The sequence below is a fragment of the Notothenia rossii genome (genome assembly GCF_949606895.1).
Source record: "Notothenia rossii genome assembly, chromosome: 10".
Taxonomy (NCBI): domain Eukaryota; kingdom Metazoa; phylum Chordata; class Actinopteri; order Perciformes; family Nototheniidae; genus Notothenia; species Notothenia rossii.
The window spans coordinates 37957703-37978102 of NC_136908.1; the positions used below are offsets into that span (position 1 = coordinate 37957703).

Sequence of the window (20400 nt, forward strand, 5' to 3'; positions counted from 1 at the left end):
GTTATATAATAAAACTATTTATAACTATTACCAATTCCATTCTGCTGTATGTTAATCTCCTCTACCCTAGAGGGGGACGTAACAATAAGTAAGGAGCGAATAGGAGTACATGGAGTGTAGTTTACTTTGATTCACGAAAATGAAACCATATACAGTATGTTTAGGTTGGAAACCAATTCTGTGTGCCACAAGGTATATTTTCCTGGTAAAATAAAGGCTCTACATAGAAAGGAAGTGCAATATGCAACCACAACAGGAAGAAAGGTAGTGCTTTTGTTTTCCTCTGTAGTTATTGTTGGCTATCCCCAGTTAACAATGAGTATCAATTTAAGTTCTTAATCAATATTATTTCGGGGAAAATAGTTTACTGTGCACTGTTGCCCACTCTTTTCCAAAATAAAAGTAGCTAAATTAAGCTCCAATAGATGCTACACGTCTTTAAATGATGTCATATGCTTATTTGCCTATTGGTGAAATATAGCATAAGTGAATGGGTTGATTTTGCTGCAGCAAGGGAGAGCCTGCGAAGTAAAAGCAAGAGCGCATTCTGTTGGCAGAAAAGTGGACTGACTAACAAACCCTAACCCTAAGCAGGTTCTGAATAAGTCCTCTTTGTTGTCTTTTGAAATTTGAACAGTAATAGCACTTTGAAGAGCTAGAGAGGGAAAAGTTGCCTTGGATATTCTCCAAAGTTGTCTGGCTTATAGTTCACCCTTCTCTAAAAGCCTTCAACAATGACAATATTCATTGTAATTTAATAAATCCTTCCAACACACATTGTAAAAAATAGCCTACTGTAAGTTAAGAAATCATTTCAATATGTACATCGTCTGATGTAAAAACAATAACATTATAAATAGTAACATAGCTGAACATGGTATTGCACATTTAGTTTTGAGTGTTACTGACCTGAGATGTTTTTATTACATGAATTAAGGTGACTGAGGCTTTTTAACATACAGGGGTGCAAACTCATCAGGTATGAAAAAGGTGACAAGGATCCGAGCCCCCGGCTCCCCCACCCCACGGAATGACAGAGGATTTTAGCAGTCAGAACAACTAAAGCAGCAGTGTTAATAATAACAGAAACGCCAAAGAGTCACATCTAATAGAAATATATAAAAGCATTTATTTTAAATTGTGGAGCAGTCAGTTTATAATTTTGGCAGCACTGTTGAGCATTTTGAAAATGTATTTTCATGCCTCTGTGCAAGGCTTAAGTCTTTTTATCTTTATAGCCACATGGTGTAAAGTAACTAAGTTCATAAACTCAACAAGTACTATACTTGGGCACAATTTTGAGATACTTGTACTTTATTTAAGTATTTCAATGTTTTGCTACTTTGTTCTTCTACTCCACTACAGTTCAGAGGTACATGGTGTACTTTGACTCCACTACATGTATTTAATAACTTTAGTTACTTCACAGATCTGGATTAATTAAGTGAAATATAATCAAGTGTTAAATCAGACTTTAGTTCCACCTGGAGTAAATCCACAAGCTACCCTGCAGTATACAAAGTCATTCAAACTAGCTGCACCTTTACCAGCTTTGAGAACACTTTCATGATCAATCATTATAAAACATATCATATCTATTATTCTGAAATGGACCAATCTGCACAATGACTACTTTTACTGTCGCTACTTTCACTATATTTTGATGATAATACTTTTCTACTTTTACTTGAGGAACATTTTGAATGCAGGACTTTTACTGTAACAGAGTATTCCTACACTCTGGGACTATTACTTTTAGTCAAGTACAAGATCTGAGTACTTCTACTTTTACTCAAGTACAAGACCTGAGTACTTCTACTTTTACTCTCGTACAAGATCTGTGTGCTTCTACTTTTACTCAAGTACAAGACCTGAGTGCTTCTACTTTTATTCAAGTACAAGATTTGAGTACTTCTACTTTTACTCTAGTACAAGATCTGTGTGCTTCTACTTTTACTCAAGTACAAGATTTGAGTACTTCTACTTTTACTCTAGTACAAGATCTGTGTGCTTCTACTTTTACTCAAGTACAAGATCTGAGTACTTCTACTTTTACTCAAGTACAAGACCTGAGTACTTCTACTTTTACTCAAGTACAAGATCTGAGTACTTCTACTTTTACTCAAGTAACAATATATATACTTATACCACTTCTGTTTATAGCCTATGAAAAAAACTATAAGAAATAGAAGGCTAAAGCTAACGTTAGCAGATAGTGACAATGTATGCTAGCTAGCTAGCTCAACGATTCCTTAAATAATATTGCCACAGAAAAACTTTTCAGTTCACATCACGCTCTGCCGCTCCGACAGGGAGCTCTGCTCTGAACACCTGAACGGCCCGTTCTAACAGCTGTTCACCAGCGGTCCATTCTGTGCCACAGTGACTCCGGACGCACAGTTAATATTAACGAACGCACCCGTAGGTAATGTAGCTGCTGAAGCTAGACCATCATCTCGGAGCAGCAGAGCCTTATTATACATCCATGAGCAGAGCCGACAGGCAGGAAGACTCGAGCACACAGCTCGTACTTCATTATAATATATAAAAAAAGAACACCAGGCGTGTCATGATGGCACATAACAGCTCACGGCCGCAGATTACTCCGGGTCCCAGCCCCCCCCATACCCCAAACATATTTGTATTGCAGATCTACATGAATCACACAAACGACTTATTTTGGATTCAAAACGGCGAATTTCGCCGAAAGGTGACAAGTTTGCATCACTGAACATAGACAGAGCACAACTGAAACATAACATCTGAAACGATGTAACAACATAATACACTTGTGGGGATGCTTGGGATGTGAGGAGTGAGGGACACGGCTTAGAACGGGCGTGTCGCCTGGCAGGACAGGAGAGTGTGTGCACCAGTCTGCCTTGATCTATGAATTCCTGTCCGTGACACTCACTGCTGCCCACAGCTGTTTTATAGAAGGAAATTCCTTCACTTCATGAAAGTGTTTTAACCACACACACCTCTACACACACATGACGGGTGTTATTTTTCCCATAAGGAACAAGTCGCTGCAAAGTATCCCGCTTATTACCCGGCCAAATTCTCAACAAAGTAACGACATGACTCCCAATATTAATTGAAATGCGTTTATGGATTTAGAAAATGTTTTTATTGATTTAAAAAATAGTTGTATGTATTGATTTAAAAAATAGTTGTATGTATTGATTTAAATTGACATGCATCCGCTAAGAAAAATAGTCCGTTGTTACAGTTTTTTAAACAGTCTGAATGAAACGGCAGCTCTCAGCTGTGTATTTACACAACTAATGGCCCATCAACCACAGCTATCTCCCCCCCTCCCCCCTTGATCTTTCTTCTCCAGCAGCTAAATTAACGGTAGGTTACTCTGAGTGACAAGCTTACAGTTAGACACAACACTGTCATCGCAAGTGACCCTCAGTTAGTTGACTTTTATGTTCAACTGCTAAATTCATTACTGATAAAAAAGGGCTTCTACTGTACCTAATTACCTTAACACTAGAACCGCCAGAGGTTTTTGTATAGGCCTACCTAAACCTGTCAAATCCCGCTATTAGAATGCAACTTTTAACAACATAGGGTGCTACATAACACACTTTCAGGAAAAGTCAGGGACTGGGAGACTTTAATATTTTATTGAAAAAAAGTTACATTGCACACACACAACACACATCACACAAATTGACCCGATTGGCGGTTCTAGTATTAAATAAACTCACTAATTAATGAAACCAGTTCAATACGCATTATTCTTATTCTTATCATTCTTTATGAGCGCAGAAATAGTCTTAAAATCAGATCTGTTTTTTAAATGAAATCTGACGGCAGGCAGTTAGCTCTGATCACCTATGACAAATGCACCGCACCTAATCGCTGGCCATTCAGCCACAGACACTGTTCGAAATGGGGGGGAGCTAGGAGGAGCTTGGCTCCCCCGAAGAGGGAGGGAGCTCCCCTGAAGGCTGACTTTGAGATAAATAGGGGGAGCCCAAAACAATCGTGCATATTTGTGTCACACAGATTAGAAATGTTGAGTTTCTGTAAATAACAGTTCTTGAAATAAATAATAGTTATTGTTCATTACAGTTTCTGAATATTTGTTTTATATTTGTGAATATGTCTGGGTGTTGCCATCTGTATGTGGCGGCGCTGCATTCTTACTTACATTGCTATGATTATGGCGGTGATGCCGGCGCGGTATTTGAAATGTTCATATTGATATTTTTTTAACTCTGGCTGTGTAATAAAAAAATATGGCAAAACTGAAGAGTTTATCGCCGGCCACTAGAGGGCAGTGTCACTGCTGTCGCTGCCCGGTTATGCCGTGCTCTGACCCGGAAGTGCCGAGCGGCCATTTTAGTTCAAACATTGTTCATGCACTCCGCCTCGAGTTGAGACGTTCGTCCACTCATTCATGTAAGACTGTTTCCACTATTATATTATATATATATTATACTATTATACTACTATACTCTGTTTCGTGGTATATATTTGTGTTGATTGAATTGCATGGATGTAATACTTTGTCAGCTTATCTTGCTGCATTATTCTGTTTTAGGGTGTCGTCATCCTTGTCAATAAATCACCGAAACTGACATTGAGGAGTGTGTTTCTTCATGACGACACCATGGTCGTTGTTGGATGCCCTGTCCCCGGCTGCGAGTTCAAATCCGATGACTTGTCTGAAGCACTCGTCATTGCTATATTGACGATTCATGGATGTAGCCACCAGCACGCAGCGCCTGTCATGGCCGCGCCAGCCCAGGCCCCAGCCCCTCACGGCCCGAGACTCGATCGGCCCAAAGTTGATGTGGGCGTGTCAATAGAGGAATGGAACGTGTTCATCCGCCGTTGGAATGTATTCCGCGCCGGCTCAGGCATAGGGGACGCACAGGCCCCCTTCCAGCTGTTTCAGTGCGCTGGGCCTGTACTTGGAGACAGCCTGTTGAAAGCCGTCCCCGACGCCGCTTCCGGACCCTTGCCAGACCTGATCACCGTCATGCGTTCCCTAGCTGTCATCCCAGTTGCTACATGCGTCCTGCGCACCGAACTACTTCAGTTACGCCAGGAACGCGACGAGACATTCCGCGCATTCGCTGCCAGAGTGCGGGGTAAAGCAGAGACATGCGCATATAATGCGGTATGCGAGTGTGGTAAGGACGTGGACTATACCGACCACATTATCCGCGATGTGCTGCTCAATGGCATCTATGACTCGGACATACGCCGCGAGACGCTAGGGACAACTGACGTCCTGGTCAAGCCAGTTAATGACGTGATTGCACTCGTCGAGAACAAAGAGATGGCCCGTAACGCTCTCCCGTCGTCCTCCCTATCAGCCATGTCGTCATTCCGGCGCTTGAAGACGACTCCACAGGCGAGCCCCGCCCCGAGCCCCGCGGACGGGGCTAAACGTGCCTCGTGTCCGGAATGTAAGAACGTCTTTAACGTCTTCACGGAGGGGCCTCGCGGGTGGAACCCTAAGCCTCACCAGGTGTGCATCGGCTGCTACAGGGCCCGCCGACAACAGAGGCGTCAACAGCCGTCATCCGACAGTCAACAGGCCGCCATGGGGTCGGAGCTGGTATCCCAGGTCTCGTCGGTGCAAGCTGGAGCCCGCCCTGGCCGACGTCGCGGGAGCCTTCGCCGACACCGCGCCCCTACGTCGCACGGCTGTGTCGACAGGCCTTCACCTATCATACTCGAGCACCACATCTTCTCCAAGGGCGAATGGAGGCGAGCCAGGCTGAGAGACCACCCCCGGGCGTTAATCACCATCTCGATGGACATGCCAGTCGGGCCGAGTGATGGCACCAGCAACCGGGGCTCGGCCGACGGAGCTCGAATATCCGCCGTCGCAGACACTGGCGCGCAGTCGGACCTTTGGTCTCTGGAGGAGTTCCTGGCCTGCGGTTTCGCGCGGGACGACCTGCGACCCGTCAGCCTCAGCCTGTTGGCCGCCAACCGCTCCCCTATAGCCATCGAGGGAGCGTTCTTCGCTAGGCTCTCGACGACCTGCAGCGGGGGCCGTACTACATCCTGCCGTTCCATGGTATATGTGAGCAGCTCAGTCCGGGCCATGTACCTCTCCTACGAGTCGTTGCTCAACCTCGGCCTCTTGCCCAGTAACTTCCCGTCGGACGACGTTGCAAGGGGGCCCAAGGACAGGCGTAGCCCTGACACGGCTGACACGCCAGTCCAGCCCCTGTCCATCAATGCGACGAGGTCAACCAACGGCGGCTGCGTGGGGCCAAGTGACCCCGGGGACGCCCAATGCTCATGTCCTCAGCGCACGGTCCCCCCGGCGCGCCCCGCAGCACTGCCGTTCCCTTGTACGCCAGAGAACAATAACCGGATGAAAGGTTGGCTACTCGGGAGATATGCCTCGTCGACATTCAATACTTGCCCCCATCGGGCACTACCATGCATGGAGGGGCCGCCTATCGAGATGCACGTGGACCCCGCAGCTACGCCTAAGGCATGCCACACCGCGGCTACGGTGCCTCTACACTGGCAGCGGAGGGTTCACGATGACCTCCTGCGGGACGAAGCCCTTGGGGTCATTGAACGCGTGCCGTACGGCGAGCCGGTGACGTGGTGCCATCGTATGGTAGTCACTCGGAAGCACGACGGTTCCCCCCGCAGGACCGTGGACCTCTCCCCCCTCAACAAGTTCTGCCAACGTGAGACCTTCGCCACTGAGTCCCCGTTCCACCTCGCACGCCGCGTCCCGAAGGGCACCTGGAAGACCGTCACGGACGCCTGGAACGGCTACCACAGTGTTCCCCTGCGTGAGTCGGATCGCCACCTCACTACCTTCATCACGCCCTTCGGCCGTTGGCGCTACACCAGGGCACCACAGGGTTTCCTGTCGTCAGGGGATGGCTACAACCGTCGGTTTGACGCCGTCCTCTCGGACTATGAACGCAAGGAACGTTGTGTGGATGACACCATCCACTATGACACCGACCTGGAGCAACACTGGTGGAGGACCATCGACTTCCTGACGCGTGTCGGCCGATCGGGGATCGTGCTGAATCCGGACAAGCTTCAGTTCGCGGAGAGGTGCGTCGACTTCGCTGGCTTCAGGGTGTCGGAATCTACCATCGAACCGCTCCCAAAATACTTGGACGCCATCCGGGACTTCCCCACCCCAGGCTCCACGACGGACATCAGGAGTTGGTTCGGCCTTGTCAACCAGGTGGCTAACTACGCCCAGTTGCGTGACACGATGGCTCCATTTAAGCCGTTCCTCAGCCCACGCTGTGCGTTCCTATGGTCCCCCGTTCTGGAGGAGGCCTTCCAGACGTCCAAGCAAGCCATAATGGAGGCCATCCGCGAGGGCGTGGAGATCTACGACATGCAGAAGCGTACCTGCCTCCGCCCTGACTGGTCCATGCGTGGCATTGGCTACTTCCTGCTCCAGCAACATTGTCACTGTGCCTCGGGCATACCGGACTGCTGTCCAGGAGGGTGGAGGGTCACCCTCGCGGGCTCGCGTTTCCTGTCCCCTGCGGAGCAGCGCTATGCAGCCGTCGAGGGAGAGGCCCTAGCTGTGGCATGGGGCCTGGAACAGACGCGGTACTTCACGCAGGGGTCCGACAACCTCGTCGTGGTCACCGACCATAAGCCGTTGGTGAAAATCTTTGGCGACCGTACGCTGGATGAGATCACAAACTCGCGTCTGTTTAGACTGAAGCAGCGCACCCTCCCATGGCGCTTCGACATTGTGCATCTGCCTGGCAAGAGCAACTATGCCGCTGATGCCACGTCGAGGCATCCTTCCCCCTCGGGTTCAGCGAACGGCCTCTCATTGGGGCTGCCGATAGGGCCTGACGCCATGGAGTCAGCACTCATGGCCTCCATCCGCGACGACGCACGGGAGCTCGGAGCCGTCTCTTGGCCCCTCCTCGCACGGGAAACAGCGGCTGATGGATGCCTCGGCCACCTCCTCCAACTCATCGAGCAAGAGGGTGGGATTGACGTTAACGACCCTGCCCTGGCGAGTCTGTCATCGGTCTGTGAGTCCGTCTACGCCCAGGACGGCGTCCTGCTCTATCGGGACCGCGTCGTGGTTCCCCCATCCCTCCGTGGGAGGGTCCTTCGGCATCTCCATGCCGCTCACCAGGGGACCTCAGCTATGGGGCAGCATGCCCGAGCCATAGTTTACTGGCCCGGGATGTCCGGGGACATTCAGGCCACCAGGGACGGGTGTGCAGACTGCAACCGCAATGCTCCGTCACAGGCGGCTACACCCCCCCGGCCGTCCCCACCCCCGTCCACGCCATTCGAGGCGGTGTTTGCTGACTTCTTCGACTATGGGGGCCGTCACTACCTAGTTGTCGGGGATCGGCTCTCGGGCTGGGTAGAGGTCCTGAGCTCTACGGCGGGTACTGCCCTGGCGGGCTCAGCTGGCCTGGTCCAACACCTCCGGTCGTTCTTCGCCACCTTCGGCGTACCGGAGGAGCTCTCGAGCGACGGTGGTCCGGAATTCAAGGCGAGCCACACCGAGGACTTCCTCCGCTTATGGCACGTCGAACACCGTGTGTCTTCCGTTAGCTTTCCGCAGTCGAATGGGAGGGCGGAGGTTGCGGTTAAGACTGCTAAGCGCCTCTTGATGTCCAACACCGGCCCGTCGGGCAGCCTTGATCAGGACCGCTTCCTGCGCGCTATGCTGCAGTTGCGTAACACGCCTGACCCCGACTGCGACCTCTCGCCAGCACAGATCATCTTCGGCCGCCCACTTCGTGGCTCGCTCTCCTTCGTGAACCGCCTCGAGAAGTTCTCGAACCCGCATATCCGCCTGCTATGGCGCGAGGCATGGGCGGCGAAGGAGGACGCCCTTCGGACCCGTATGTCCCGTACCACCGAGTCTCTGGGGGCTCACTCGAGACCGCTCCGCCCATTGGCACTCGGCGAAAGGGTATTCCTCCAGAACCAGCAAGGCCCGAGCCCCCACAAATGGGACAGGTCGGGGATCGTGGTGGAGTCGCCGGGCCACGACCAGTATCGGGTCAGGGTTGACGGTTCGGGACGTCTGACACTGCGCAACCGGCGGTTCCTCCGTGCCTACACGCCGGCCACACCCTGCGCCCGCGAGCAGTCGGCTGCGCCGTCGCCGCCGCCCGCTGCCCTGGGTCATCAGCCCCCACCTATCCACCCGGGCTGGGCGACGCCCCAGGGGATTGCTCAGCGGCCGGCTGTCGGGCCCCGCGACTCGGCTATTGGCGCTTCCCCACCGACGCCTGCTGATGGGGCGTCCTCTGACCTCGCTGTTCCTACGGGTGCCTTCCTGGGTGCACCGCTCCCGGTGCCGCGGTCGCCGCCGACGCTGCCCCAGCCGACTCGGCCGGGCCGCTTGAGGAGGCCGCCTGCACGTTACGAGCCCGAGTCTGGCAGCTGGATACGGGATGTAGACCGTTAACCTATTCCGGCCCATAGCTTTCCGGTCTGGGGGGGATGAAGAGTTTATCGCCGGCCACTAGAGGGCAGTGTCACTGCTGTCGCTGCCCGGTTATGCCGTGCTCTGACCCGGAAGTGCCGAGCGGCCATTTTAGTTCAAACATTGTTCATGCACTCCGCCTCGAGTTGAGACGTTCGTCCACTCATTCATGTAAGACTGTTTCCACTATTATATTATATATATATTATACTATTATACTACTATACTCTGTTTCGTGGTATATATTTGTGTTGATTGAATTGCATGGATGTAATACTTTGTCAGCTTATCTTGCTGCATTATTCTGTTTTAGGGTGTCGTCATCCTTGTCAATAAATCACCGAAACTGACATTGAGGAGTGTGTTTCTTCAAAAACGAAAACAGCCAAGCGTCACAGCTTTTGGATTCACAAGCAAAGAAGCGAAGGAGTCTAAAAATGACAACGTGAATGGAAAACAACTTTTAGTTGGCCGGCTGTAAGCGGCGTTAGGGTCGAGTTTGACAGCTCCACACCGAGGGAGAGGCCTGCCGATGCGGAGCCTGAAGAGGCTTCAATAACGGCCACATCCGCCGGCATAGTGACACCGTCTGTATTAGTAGAAGAGTGTTTTTATAGCAATTGATCGCATCCGCGCTGCTGCGCCAGTCAACAGAGCGTGCGTGTGACATATTTAGTAGCAGGATGTGCTCTGAAAAATAGGGCTCCCCGAAAGCTAATGGGTAATTCAAACACTGACAGAGCTCCCTCTATACAAATCAAACTGTAGAAGGTGTGAAAGCACCTATTGTTTTAAATAATGGTCGGAATGTGACCTGTGAGCCTTCTGAATTACCGTGGGACAGCACATTCTAAACTAAAATATTCAATCAATAAAGTAACATCTTATCTTATCTTAATAATATCTTCATATTAATAATAATAATAAATCATACAGTATGTGTCCGAAAGGGAGCAGGAGGAAGCAAACACAAAAATATACTGCATATTAAAGCAAACGATTGTAAAGGTTAAAGTATGAGCATAACAAATAAAGAAGTGTAATGTAAACATTTACATTATAATTATGATTATTTAATATATAAAGACTATATATTATTGAATTACAAGATTAGATATACTTTAGTTGATCTAAAATATTGATGTGTTCAAATGCTCTTCAAAACACAACTGAAAGTCCATGAAACTTGTCTTTCTGTATTTGTGAATGAAGCGCCATCTCCTGGTTAAAACCTGAAATTGAAAATCTGGCAACGCCCTCTTGGAAAATAGTGGGAGGGCTTAACATTCCTCTATACTGGTCTTTGGCAGGCCGTAGGCAGGAAGCTGTAAGCTGGAGTCCGAAATTCAGTGCTACATCTGTATGTGATGTGACTGACAACCTGACATGGTTTAGCCTTTTCCCATACCTATTACTTGCCTGATCAGCCTGCTCTCAGCTTTCTCATTTGTCTGTGTTGTATTGAAGCAATGTCCTAAATGTAAAATGACTGACATTTTGTTTTAAGAACTGCTCACCTGTGGAGATTGCAGTGGCAAAGTGTTCCTGTGTAGCTGGAACAGCACTCTGCAACCACAATGTTGCACTGCTGTTCCAGACCACACACTACTCCACACTGAACCTGGCTGCTGTACCCCCTGTCCTCAGCTGCACTGAAACAGAGCAACGATGGCACAAGCCAAGAACCATGGTAAGTACAGTATGTGTTCACAACCAATCCACGGTTTAATGAGTATTTCCTTTGTGCCAAGAGCTGATTTAGTATGTTGCATCAACAACCTTTTCAATTAATTTGACAATTGTTTGTGTAATTAATAGGGTGTGAAACCAGGCAGAGTGAGTGACATGGTGTTCATCTCCACTAAGCCAAAGCAGTTTACAGTTGCTGACAGTGTAAGGTAATATCTATTGTTCTAAGTAATTGTATGTAGCCTGCTACAACTTTGTGATTGTTGTCTGAGTGTAAAGTTGTTCTTAAAGTCCTAATTATCATATAAACATGTTCAAAGGAGTACACGTTACAAGGCCCTGCGGGGGGAGCTGCCAGACCCAGATGTCCTCAAAGTCAGCAAGGCATACAAGGACTTCTCGGCAGACATCACACTACGAAAAAAAAACGAATGGCTCACTTCACTACTCAACTTACTCAATAGTTATCCATTAACAAAAGTTGTGGATTCTAACTAACTTATCTTGCATTGATATAACACTCTTTCAGAGGAAATGTTGGAAATGCACACATTATATATATTTTTTGCATTTACTTTCTGGATATTGTACATCTGTTCATCTGTTATATAAACTAGCATTATTTAAATATGCAGAGACTAATTGAAATGTCTAAATATGTATTTCCCCCCCCGATATAACATCAACATACGTTTTGTAAAAGTTTATTAAATTAATCTGTAAAATGTTACCATATTGTGGATGTATTAAATTATGTATTTTCCTTTGTTATTTAGGTGTGCGTTTGTTTTGAGGATATAATTCATTAGTATCTAAAAATAGTATGGTATAACTGCTTTTTGTAATGAAATACACAATTGGTTTGGGAGCAAGAAATCTTTTAATCGTTGTTGCCCAGGCTTGCCGAAATGAATGGAAACTTATCTCCTGATTATAACATTGTGTAACTTGCTGCTGTTAAATACTGTCAAACTATGTGCAATATGTGCTTTATGTGCAATATATACTTTATATACATATGCCATCTTTAATAATTGTAATATATACCGGGCTGCTAAATCCTAAGAACTGCTACAGGATTTGATTTGTAGATTTGATTTGTTTTTTATCTATATTTTTGAAAAGTATGTAACTTTGTATTGGCATATTGTTTATTATATTATAACTTAGTACTTTTTTTAGCATATTGTTTATTATAATATAACTTAGTACTTTTTTTAACGCATGTAAGATATGCAACACTAAGCTGTCTGTGGCTCTTTCCTGCTGTAACGCTGCAAATTTCCCCTCTGTGGGACTAATAAAGGGATTCTGATTCTGATAACGGGACGAATTTGTACAAAGGGGCACACAGCAATGTAGTGCCGAATTTCTTACACGCTGGAAGGCCAATCGCTTTTCTTTACCCCGAAATCCGCTCATTCTTGCTCTCGGTGTGTCATAACAAACTGTCAAACTGTCAAGCTGTCAAAACTCTGTACTCAAACCGGAAGTACTCGGCCGCACACCCAGCCGCCGGAAGTTGATAGACGCCATCTTGTGCACAGAGCCTATTGCACCTATGGATAAACATACTGGATTACTTCCATTTCAAGTTTTATGACTGTCAAGTCATTTCTGACATTTTCTTTACTAAGATTATTAAGAAGCTGTATTGACATACTACTTTGTGTTCATATTTGAATGAGTTCTTACTCAGAGGATGGAGTGAGCTTGGATGCTTGAGGTGTAAATTAACCTGAATGGCCTCAATGAGCTTCTACTGCTGCTGCAACAGTTAACTGTGTTGCTTTCTAATCTAGCAACGTTATGTTTATATCACATGACTGGGTTTGTCTGTCCAGAAATAAAGCCAAATGTGTATCTTCTAATGTACATTTCCAAATGATCCTAATTAATAAAATGTATACTGTAACAATAAGTTATTTTGTTGGTAATTAACAGCCATTCAATAACTGTAGTTCTGGTTCAAATGTAATAATTTAAAAATAAAATAAATATAGATAAAATAAAATGTTGTTTCTCTCTTCACTGTAGAAAACAGTAAAACCAAAGGGTCGCTGGTTCAAGGACCAAAATACAGAGTGTGGACTGGAAGTTGGACAGTTGCCAGTTCACCAGTTTGCTGTGGATTCCTTGAACAAGGCACTAAAACCCCTACTTGCTCCCTGGAGCTGGAACCCTGGCAGCCTTTTCGCTCTTCAACTTCTCTTTTAGTGCATAGGTTCTGTATATGTATGTGTGTCATTGTAAAATAACGCCTGAGTGAACTGAAACTGAATTTCCCCTCTGGGATTGATGAGGTGATCTTTATCTTAATCATGTTCATGTGTCTGATGATGATGAAAAGACGTAGCGGGACAAATACAGTCACTCTCCAGCAGCTGCTTAACCCTCTTGTCGTGTTCAGATCAAACAAATGTACTTCTTTGATCCATCATAAATACTGTGTTTTACTTTATATTTCCTCAAGGCCTTATGATATCCTCCACAGTAAGCATTTGAATCACCAATTTCATTGAATATTGAGCGCTTTAGTCAACGTTTGGGTAACCCTAAATTCAGTGGCGAACCGTCAGGACCTTCAAGGTATTCAGAGAATACCCTGGAACACTCAGATAAAACAAACAAAAAATCGATTTAATTATATAAATAAAATGTAATAAAATGTATATAAAATGAATACATGAGAATTGTATCTGTGTTGTTGATCTGTAATATTACAGTGTTACGTTGATTTGTTTGTCCTTCTCGGACCATGCACTACGCATTTCAGTGGTTTCGTGTTAGAAAAGAAAGCAACCAATCAGATCTTGTCCTTCAACCAAGGTATTCTACATCCTTGATAGAATGCCCTGGCCGTTGCACTGAATGAGAGCGTACGTTTGGACTGACAGTTTGATCAACCAATCCTATATTGATTTGTAGCCAATGGGCGTATTCTTTCAGAGTTCCCCTCGGTTCCAAGGTAGGCCCGCTAGTTAACTGGCTCGAGACAGAGAATAGATGAATGCGACGAAGCAATTCATGCCTTTTTATTGTTTTTAACGTGCAACAGGTGAAGATGAAGTTGTTGCGGAATTGTTGTGAGTACCCTTTTCAAGACGACAATTCAATGAAAAGACGGACATTATAATTCCTCGGAGGGGGGGGGGGGGGGGGGGGGGGTGTGTGTCTACAGAAGGTCCAGTTGTGATAGACACGGTTCGCCACTGCCTAAATTATGTTTATCCACCAGATAGTAAACATGCACAACTCATTAACCATGCTAATTTTGGAATACATTTTCAGCGTATTCTTTGTATATTCACTGCAATTATTCATGTAAACCAGCAGTCTGATACATTATGTACAGCTTAAAGGGGTTTTAAATAACATTTGGTGGTGACTAATGGTTTTTGTGTTAATCTAAGAACAGTTAAAACAGACCGCTCAAATTTGACTCGAGAAACCAAAATAAGGGGGGAGAAACGAACCCGACAGGAGGAGTTAGAGAGTCTGTTGTGAAGGGTCACTACCACTGGCAAAAGTGATGAAGACGGGATGAGTAGGGTAGTGTATGGCAGCAGGGTGTAAATGGCCGTATGAGCAGACCTTGGTGATCTGGGTGGTGGTGGTGGTGCTGACGGTCTCTGAGGTGATGGTCTGGGCACTCAGGAGCACTCCTGAGTCCCTCTCTGCCGGGTGGTCCACTGGCTGTGGGAGAGACACCTTCGAAGTGTTACACAAGACCTCAAATTAGTTAATTTGAACATTCTCAAATATCAATTAATGTTATTTGTAATATTGTTAAAGATGTTTGAATCAGTATGATGTTGAGCTGGTTAATTAAATTAGAATGTTTTGTTATAAATCAAAATCAAGCAGACATTAAATGGGTTTATCTATCAATATTTACTAAGGCATTTTGTATTTCAATGATATTGTTTCTAGGCTCTTTAATTAATTTAGGTTATGTACAATAGCTTTTGTTTAAAATACTTAAATGTTTAAGATGTTTTGTTTTGTGTCAGAAATTAAAAACATTATTTAAAAAAAAAAAAGTACAGTATATCAGTATCACGAAATAAGCAAAAAAGGATGTCAGACACTCAGGTTTCAATAGAAAATCAAAATGGCTGCATTTATTTTGCACCTTTACTGAATTATCTCTCAATCACCCATTCATACTTACACACTGACAGCAAGCTGCCATGCAAGGGTTCCGAGTCCTGCTCAAAGACACTGTGACATGTGGGCAGGAGGGGCAGGGGATCGAAACACAAAAACCCTGAGGTCAGTGGATGACTCCCCAATAGAGTGGTGCAGGAATGAGTCCTAAAACTCCGTAAATGACTTGGGACCTTATTTCAGTCATCTAACTACAAACAAGTTCAAAAATTTTCGAGACTAGGGTAAAATACACAAGTTGAGTTGTTTACTCTTATTGCTTTTTTTCAAGAGAGAATATGCAACGCTGACTTCAGGGTTGGCCTACAAAGATACTGTATGTATTAACTGCATCAATCTATACCAGAGGTGGGAGTAAGTCCTACATGTGCAAGTCATGAGCAAGTCCCAAGTCACTGTGGTGAGAGTCAAGCAAGTCAAGTCAAATCATTGCTCAGGTCAAGCAAGTCAAGTCAAGTCATACGAAATTCGGATGAATAAGCCCAGTTTCCGCATTTAAATCAGTTAATAGACAGTGGTTATGAAAATGGATTCAACCCACACTATGATCTTCATTACATACACAGTTAATCATTTGAAATCTAATTTAGACCGATGACAATCATATTAGATTCATATTAACCCCAGAACTGCAGACAATATAGCTAGGACTCAATGAAAAAGTCTGTTCAAAAAATGCAGAACTCCAGGTAAGAAAATCATATAGTATGGCATTTGCCATTACACATATTTAATTTAAATGTCTGTTAACACTAGAACCGCCAACAGCATCAGCACCTACATAGATATCATTTTCAAATCATTTAATTTGTTCCTCTTCATAATTTCCTTATAAAATAAGTGGGACGATTTAAAACTCAGTTAATTGGGTTAATTTAGAAATGGCTTCAGTTCATCATCATAACAGATCAAAAAGTTCAGATTCATTTTACAATAAATCAAGGAATGATGCACTTCTACAAACAAAAACAACATAATTAAAACATTTAAACAAACTACTAAAAGTAGATGAACTACATTATTCAACAGTTTACAGTAACTTCTGATAATAACAAAGGGAAAATATACGAGGCATCTCTTTTCCTCTCTCTCTCTCTCTCTCTCTCTCTCTCTTTTTTTGTAGTGACGAATTAAGTTGGATGCTGTGGTGGTCGTGTCACTGATCTTTATGCTGCAGACCCTGCATACCGCTGTTCTCTTCTTATTACCGTCATCGACAAAATAATCCTTGAATCCAAACTTCACTATTTTTGGAGTAAAGCTAGCAGCTGCCATGTTAACTGAGACTCCTGCCTTCTAGTGGGTTGCCAGGTTTGCGCGCATGGCGCTATAATCACGTTTTTCGAAAAAACTAAACGTAATATCTCAATACAAAAACAAACGCAAATATATCATTTTAAACAGTCAAGACCTTTCAAGTCATCTATCTCAAGCTTAAGTCAAGTCTAGAGTCATGAATACCAAGTCTTTTATGAATGAAGGTTAGTCAAGCAAGTCTCAAGTCAAAAGGTATGCGACTTGAGTCCGACTCGAGTCAAGTCATGTGACTTGAGTCCCCACCTCTGCTGTATACCTCCTGAGCCACAGCCGCCCAATGTGTGAAGACTAGGGCCATTGTGAGTATATCTTTGGACATGATGGATGAGTATTTCTTAATACCTAAAAGGAGCCATGGATTTAAAAAGATGTTATGTCCTAGGCTTATAAAAGGCTTAGCCTGCTTTCAATAAATTGATTAGAAGAGGTCTTCTACAGTTACCATAAGTTAAAATGTGTACAGGCAAATATCCAAAAATAACTTCATTGCACACAAGACAAGACTTTATATTGCATTTCATAACGACGAGTCAAAATGCTACAATTTTGTTAGCCATTCCCAGAATCCCTCTCACCTGTGCTGACTCGTATGTGATGGTCTTGGTCTCAGTGTGAACTAAGGGCATGTCCGTGTAGGTCACAGTTCCTCTCAGGGAGTTGGTGACGTCTGAGATGGTGATTGTCTGGGTCTTTAGCACAGGAGACTGAAGGGATCAGATAAACAGTCAGAAACTAACTCTGTGGGCTCCAGCAACAAACACAACTACTGTGTGTTTGAATTAAGGCATAACCTAGTACAAGACGGGAAACAAGATAATTACCGTGAGGCTGCTATCGTTAGTTTAGTTCTTATGTGGACTTTTAAGTTGTTGGATAGGAGGTCAGAGGGTTATAACTTTACACATGAAATATGCTATATCCTGAAGGAACACTCCACCCAGGCCACTCCACCCAGCCATATCAATCTCTCATATTGCCCGAGGCACAGGCCGAGGAGGTGGAGTTGCAGCAATCTTTGACTCAAATGTACTTATCAATACTAAACCAAAATTAAATTATACCTCCTTTGAAAGCCTTGTTTTTAGTCTTACGCATCCAACCTGGAAAACTTTGCAGCCAATCTTATTTGTTACAGTGTACCGTGCACCAGGTCCTTATTTAGAATTCTTATCAGAATTCTCTGAGTTTTTATCAACTTTGATACTTATCTTAACAGATAAAGTAATTATCGTAGGTGACTTTAATATTCATGTTTACAACGATAAAAATAGCCTTACTTTGCATCTAACTATATATTCGATTATATTGGTTTCCTTCAGAGTGTAAATAAACCAACCCACTGCTATAATCACACTCTCGACCTTGTTCTGACTTATGGTATTGAAATTGAGCAACTATTAGTCGAACCGCATAATCCTTCTTTATCCGACAATTTTTTGGTAACTTTTGAAGTACTGTTACTAGACTACAAAGCATTAGCCAAAAGCTCCTGCAGCAGAAATCTATCTGTTAGTGCTATAGCCACATTTAAGGAAGCGATTCCACCAATACTTAACTCGATAGCATGTCTGCATGTAAGGGAGGAAACTTATACAAAATGTACACCACCCCAAATTGATCATGTTGTTGATAGTGCTACAGATGCGCTGCGAATAAAATTAGACTCTGTTGCTCCTTTGAAAAAGAAGAAAATAAAACAACATAGATTAGCTCCATGGCATAATGCCGAAACCCGCAAAATAAAGCAAAAGTCGAGACAACGTGAAAGGATACGGCGTTACACTAAACTTGAAGAATCTCGTTTAATTTGGCATATTACTCTCAATGAATATAAGAAAGCACTGCATAAAGCGAGAGCAGCCTACTACTCTTCATTAATAGATGAGAATAAGAATAATGCAAGATTTCTTTTCAGCTATGTAGCCAGGCTGACAGAGAGCCACAGCTCGACTGAGCCTTCTATTCCCATCGCACTCAGTAGTAATGATTTTATGTGCTTTTTTAATGATAAAATTGTTACTCTTAGAAACAAAATCAATGACCTCTTGCCTTTGACCAGTATAGTGTTATCAACAGCTCCCGGAAATGTAAGCTCTAATATTACACTAGATAGTAAACTAGAATGCTTTTCAGCCATAAACCTTGAACAATTAAATAAAATGATTCTTTATTCTAAATCAGGGGTCTTCAACTACAATTCAACAAGGTCCAGTTAGAGAAAATCTCCCAATGCAAAGGTCCATCAAAATGTCTAAGTTGCTTTATGAATTAGTGTGATATATATTGAAGTAGCCCGTAGCTTTATCAACGTCTGCATGTAATCAACTGCCAATTGACTGCCAATCAAATAAAGAAAGTACAATTAAAAAACAACAACATTTATTGTCAATGAACATTGAACTTTACAGATATACAGTAAATACTTTGGATATGTTCTTGCCATATCCACTTAATGTTCCTCTCGGGCTGCATTTAAAAATAAAATAGTGAAAATAAATAAAAGGAAAATATGTGCATCTTAAAAGTGCTTAAGTTTAGATACATAAAATAAAGTGTAGCAGCAGCTTGCGTTTCTCTTTTTCTTTGCATTTAAAAATAAAATAGAGAAAATAAATAAAATGAAAATATGTGCATCTTAAAAGTGCTTAAGTTTAGATACATAAAATAAAGTGTAGCAGCAGCTTGCGTTTCTCTTTGTTAACCGTTTCACATCAGTTCAAAACAGTTTCAGACGATTATAGAACACATCATTCTTTACACATCATAACAATTGAACAGTTTTTCTTTATTTCCCTCTATATATTGCAGTCCCTCACTCGCTTTTTTTTGGTTCAGTGTGAGAATTGAGCTCGAGCTTGTCCTGCCAGGATTTTAAATCTGGGCTGAAATGGTGTCAGGGCCATTCTCATATACAATATACAATATACAATATTTTGTTTTAATAATGTTCATTGTGGAGAAAGCTGCCTCGCAGCTGTATGTGGAACCAAACATGGTGAATATATATAGAGCTACTTTCCTCAGACCTGGGAAAGCTGTCTCAGAGACTGTTTTGAGCCAGAAAGTGACAGGGTCAGTTCTTCCAAATTGCTCTTTCAGGGCCACGTCTGCTTGGAGATCAACCAGTTGCATCTGGAGAGGCCCAGCATTTGCCCACTTGAAGTGCTGTGTGACTTCCTTTGAGAACTCCCTGACATCTGTGATAAGAAATGGGTTCTGAATGAACATGGTGAGCTGCCGTCCATAGCTGAAGCTGTCAAAATGTTTGCTGAAGTTTACAATCAGCTTATCTACAAAGCCAACAAAATAAGACATTTCTCTGTCCCTGAACCTGTTCCTGCACTGCTGGGAAGCGTTCAGTCTCCCTGCAGATCTTCCTTGAACACTTCAAGTTTCCTCTGAAAGGAGCGGACAGCTGTCATCAATTCACAAATTGAATTGTCCTTGCCCTGTTGCTTCAAATTCAATTCATTCAGATGCGAAGTGATGTCAACCAAAAAGGCCACATTATCCATCTTTTTCTCATCTACTAAAAAGAGAGAAAACTGTGTTGCCTTCTGATTTCCCATCTCTGCCAAGAAAGCTGCTACTTCCCTTCTGATGGACCAAAAGCGCTCCAACACCCTGCCTTTGCTGAGCCATCTCACATTGTTGTGCAGCAAAAGATCATCAGCGTTTGCATCAACTTCTCTGATGAATTCCCTGAGCATGCGATGCTGATAGGAAGAGGACGCCCTGAGAAAATTGATCATTTTCATCATTGTGTTCATCACCTCAGCATG

The 20400-nt window shown here is 44.1% G+C and overlaps 2 protein-coding genes across 15 annotated transcripts in view; one reads left to right on the forward strand and one right to left on the reverse strand.

The window, feature by feature from the left end:
* Positions 1-20400, forward strand: part of LOC307023166 (uncharacterized protein) — a 213531-nt gene that overhangs the window by 176425 nt on the left and 16706 nt on the right. The gene's annotated exons all lie outside the window — the stretch shown is intronic.
* LOC307023165 (protein 4.1-like) overlaps positions 1-20400 on the reverse strand; it is a 196965-nt gene that overhangs the window by 16266 nt on the left and 160299 nt on the right. For 7 of the 14 annotated variants that reach the window (XM_079656257.1, XM_079656262.1, XM_079656260.1 and 4 more), the window contains 2 exons: positions 17194-17322; positions 14726-14842 (listed from right to left, as the gene is read on the reverse strand). The exons of 1 other annotated variant lie outside the window; for it this stretch is intronic. In XM_079656257.1, the coding sequence (XP_079512383.1) occupies positions 14726-14842; positions 17194-17322 (246 nt within the window). Of the gene's footprint in view, positions 1-14725; positions 14843-15305; positions 15356-17193; positions 17323-20400 lie in introns of those variants that run through there. 6 more of the 14 variants (XM_079656259.1, XM_079656258.1, XM_079656253.1 and 3 more) reach the window with 5 other exon arrangements.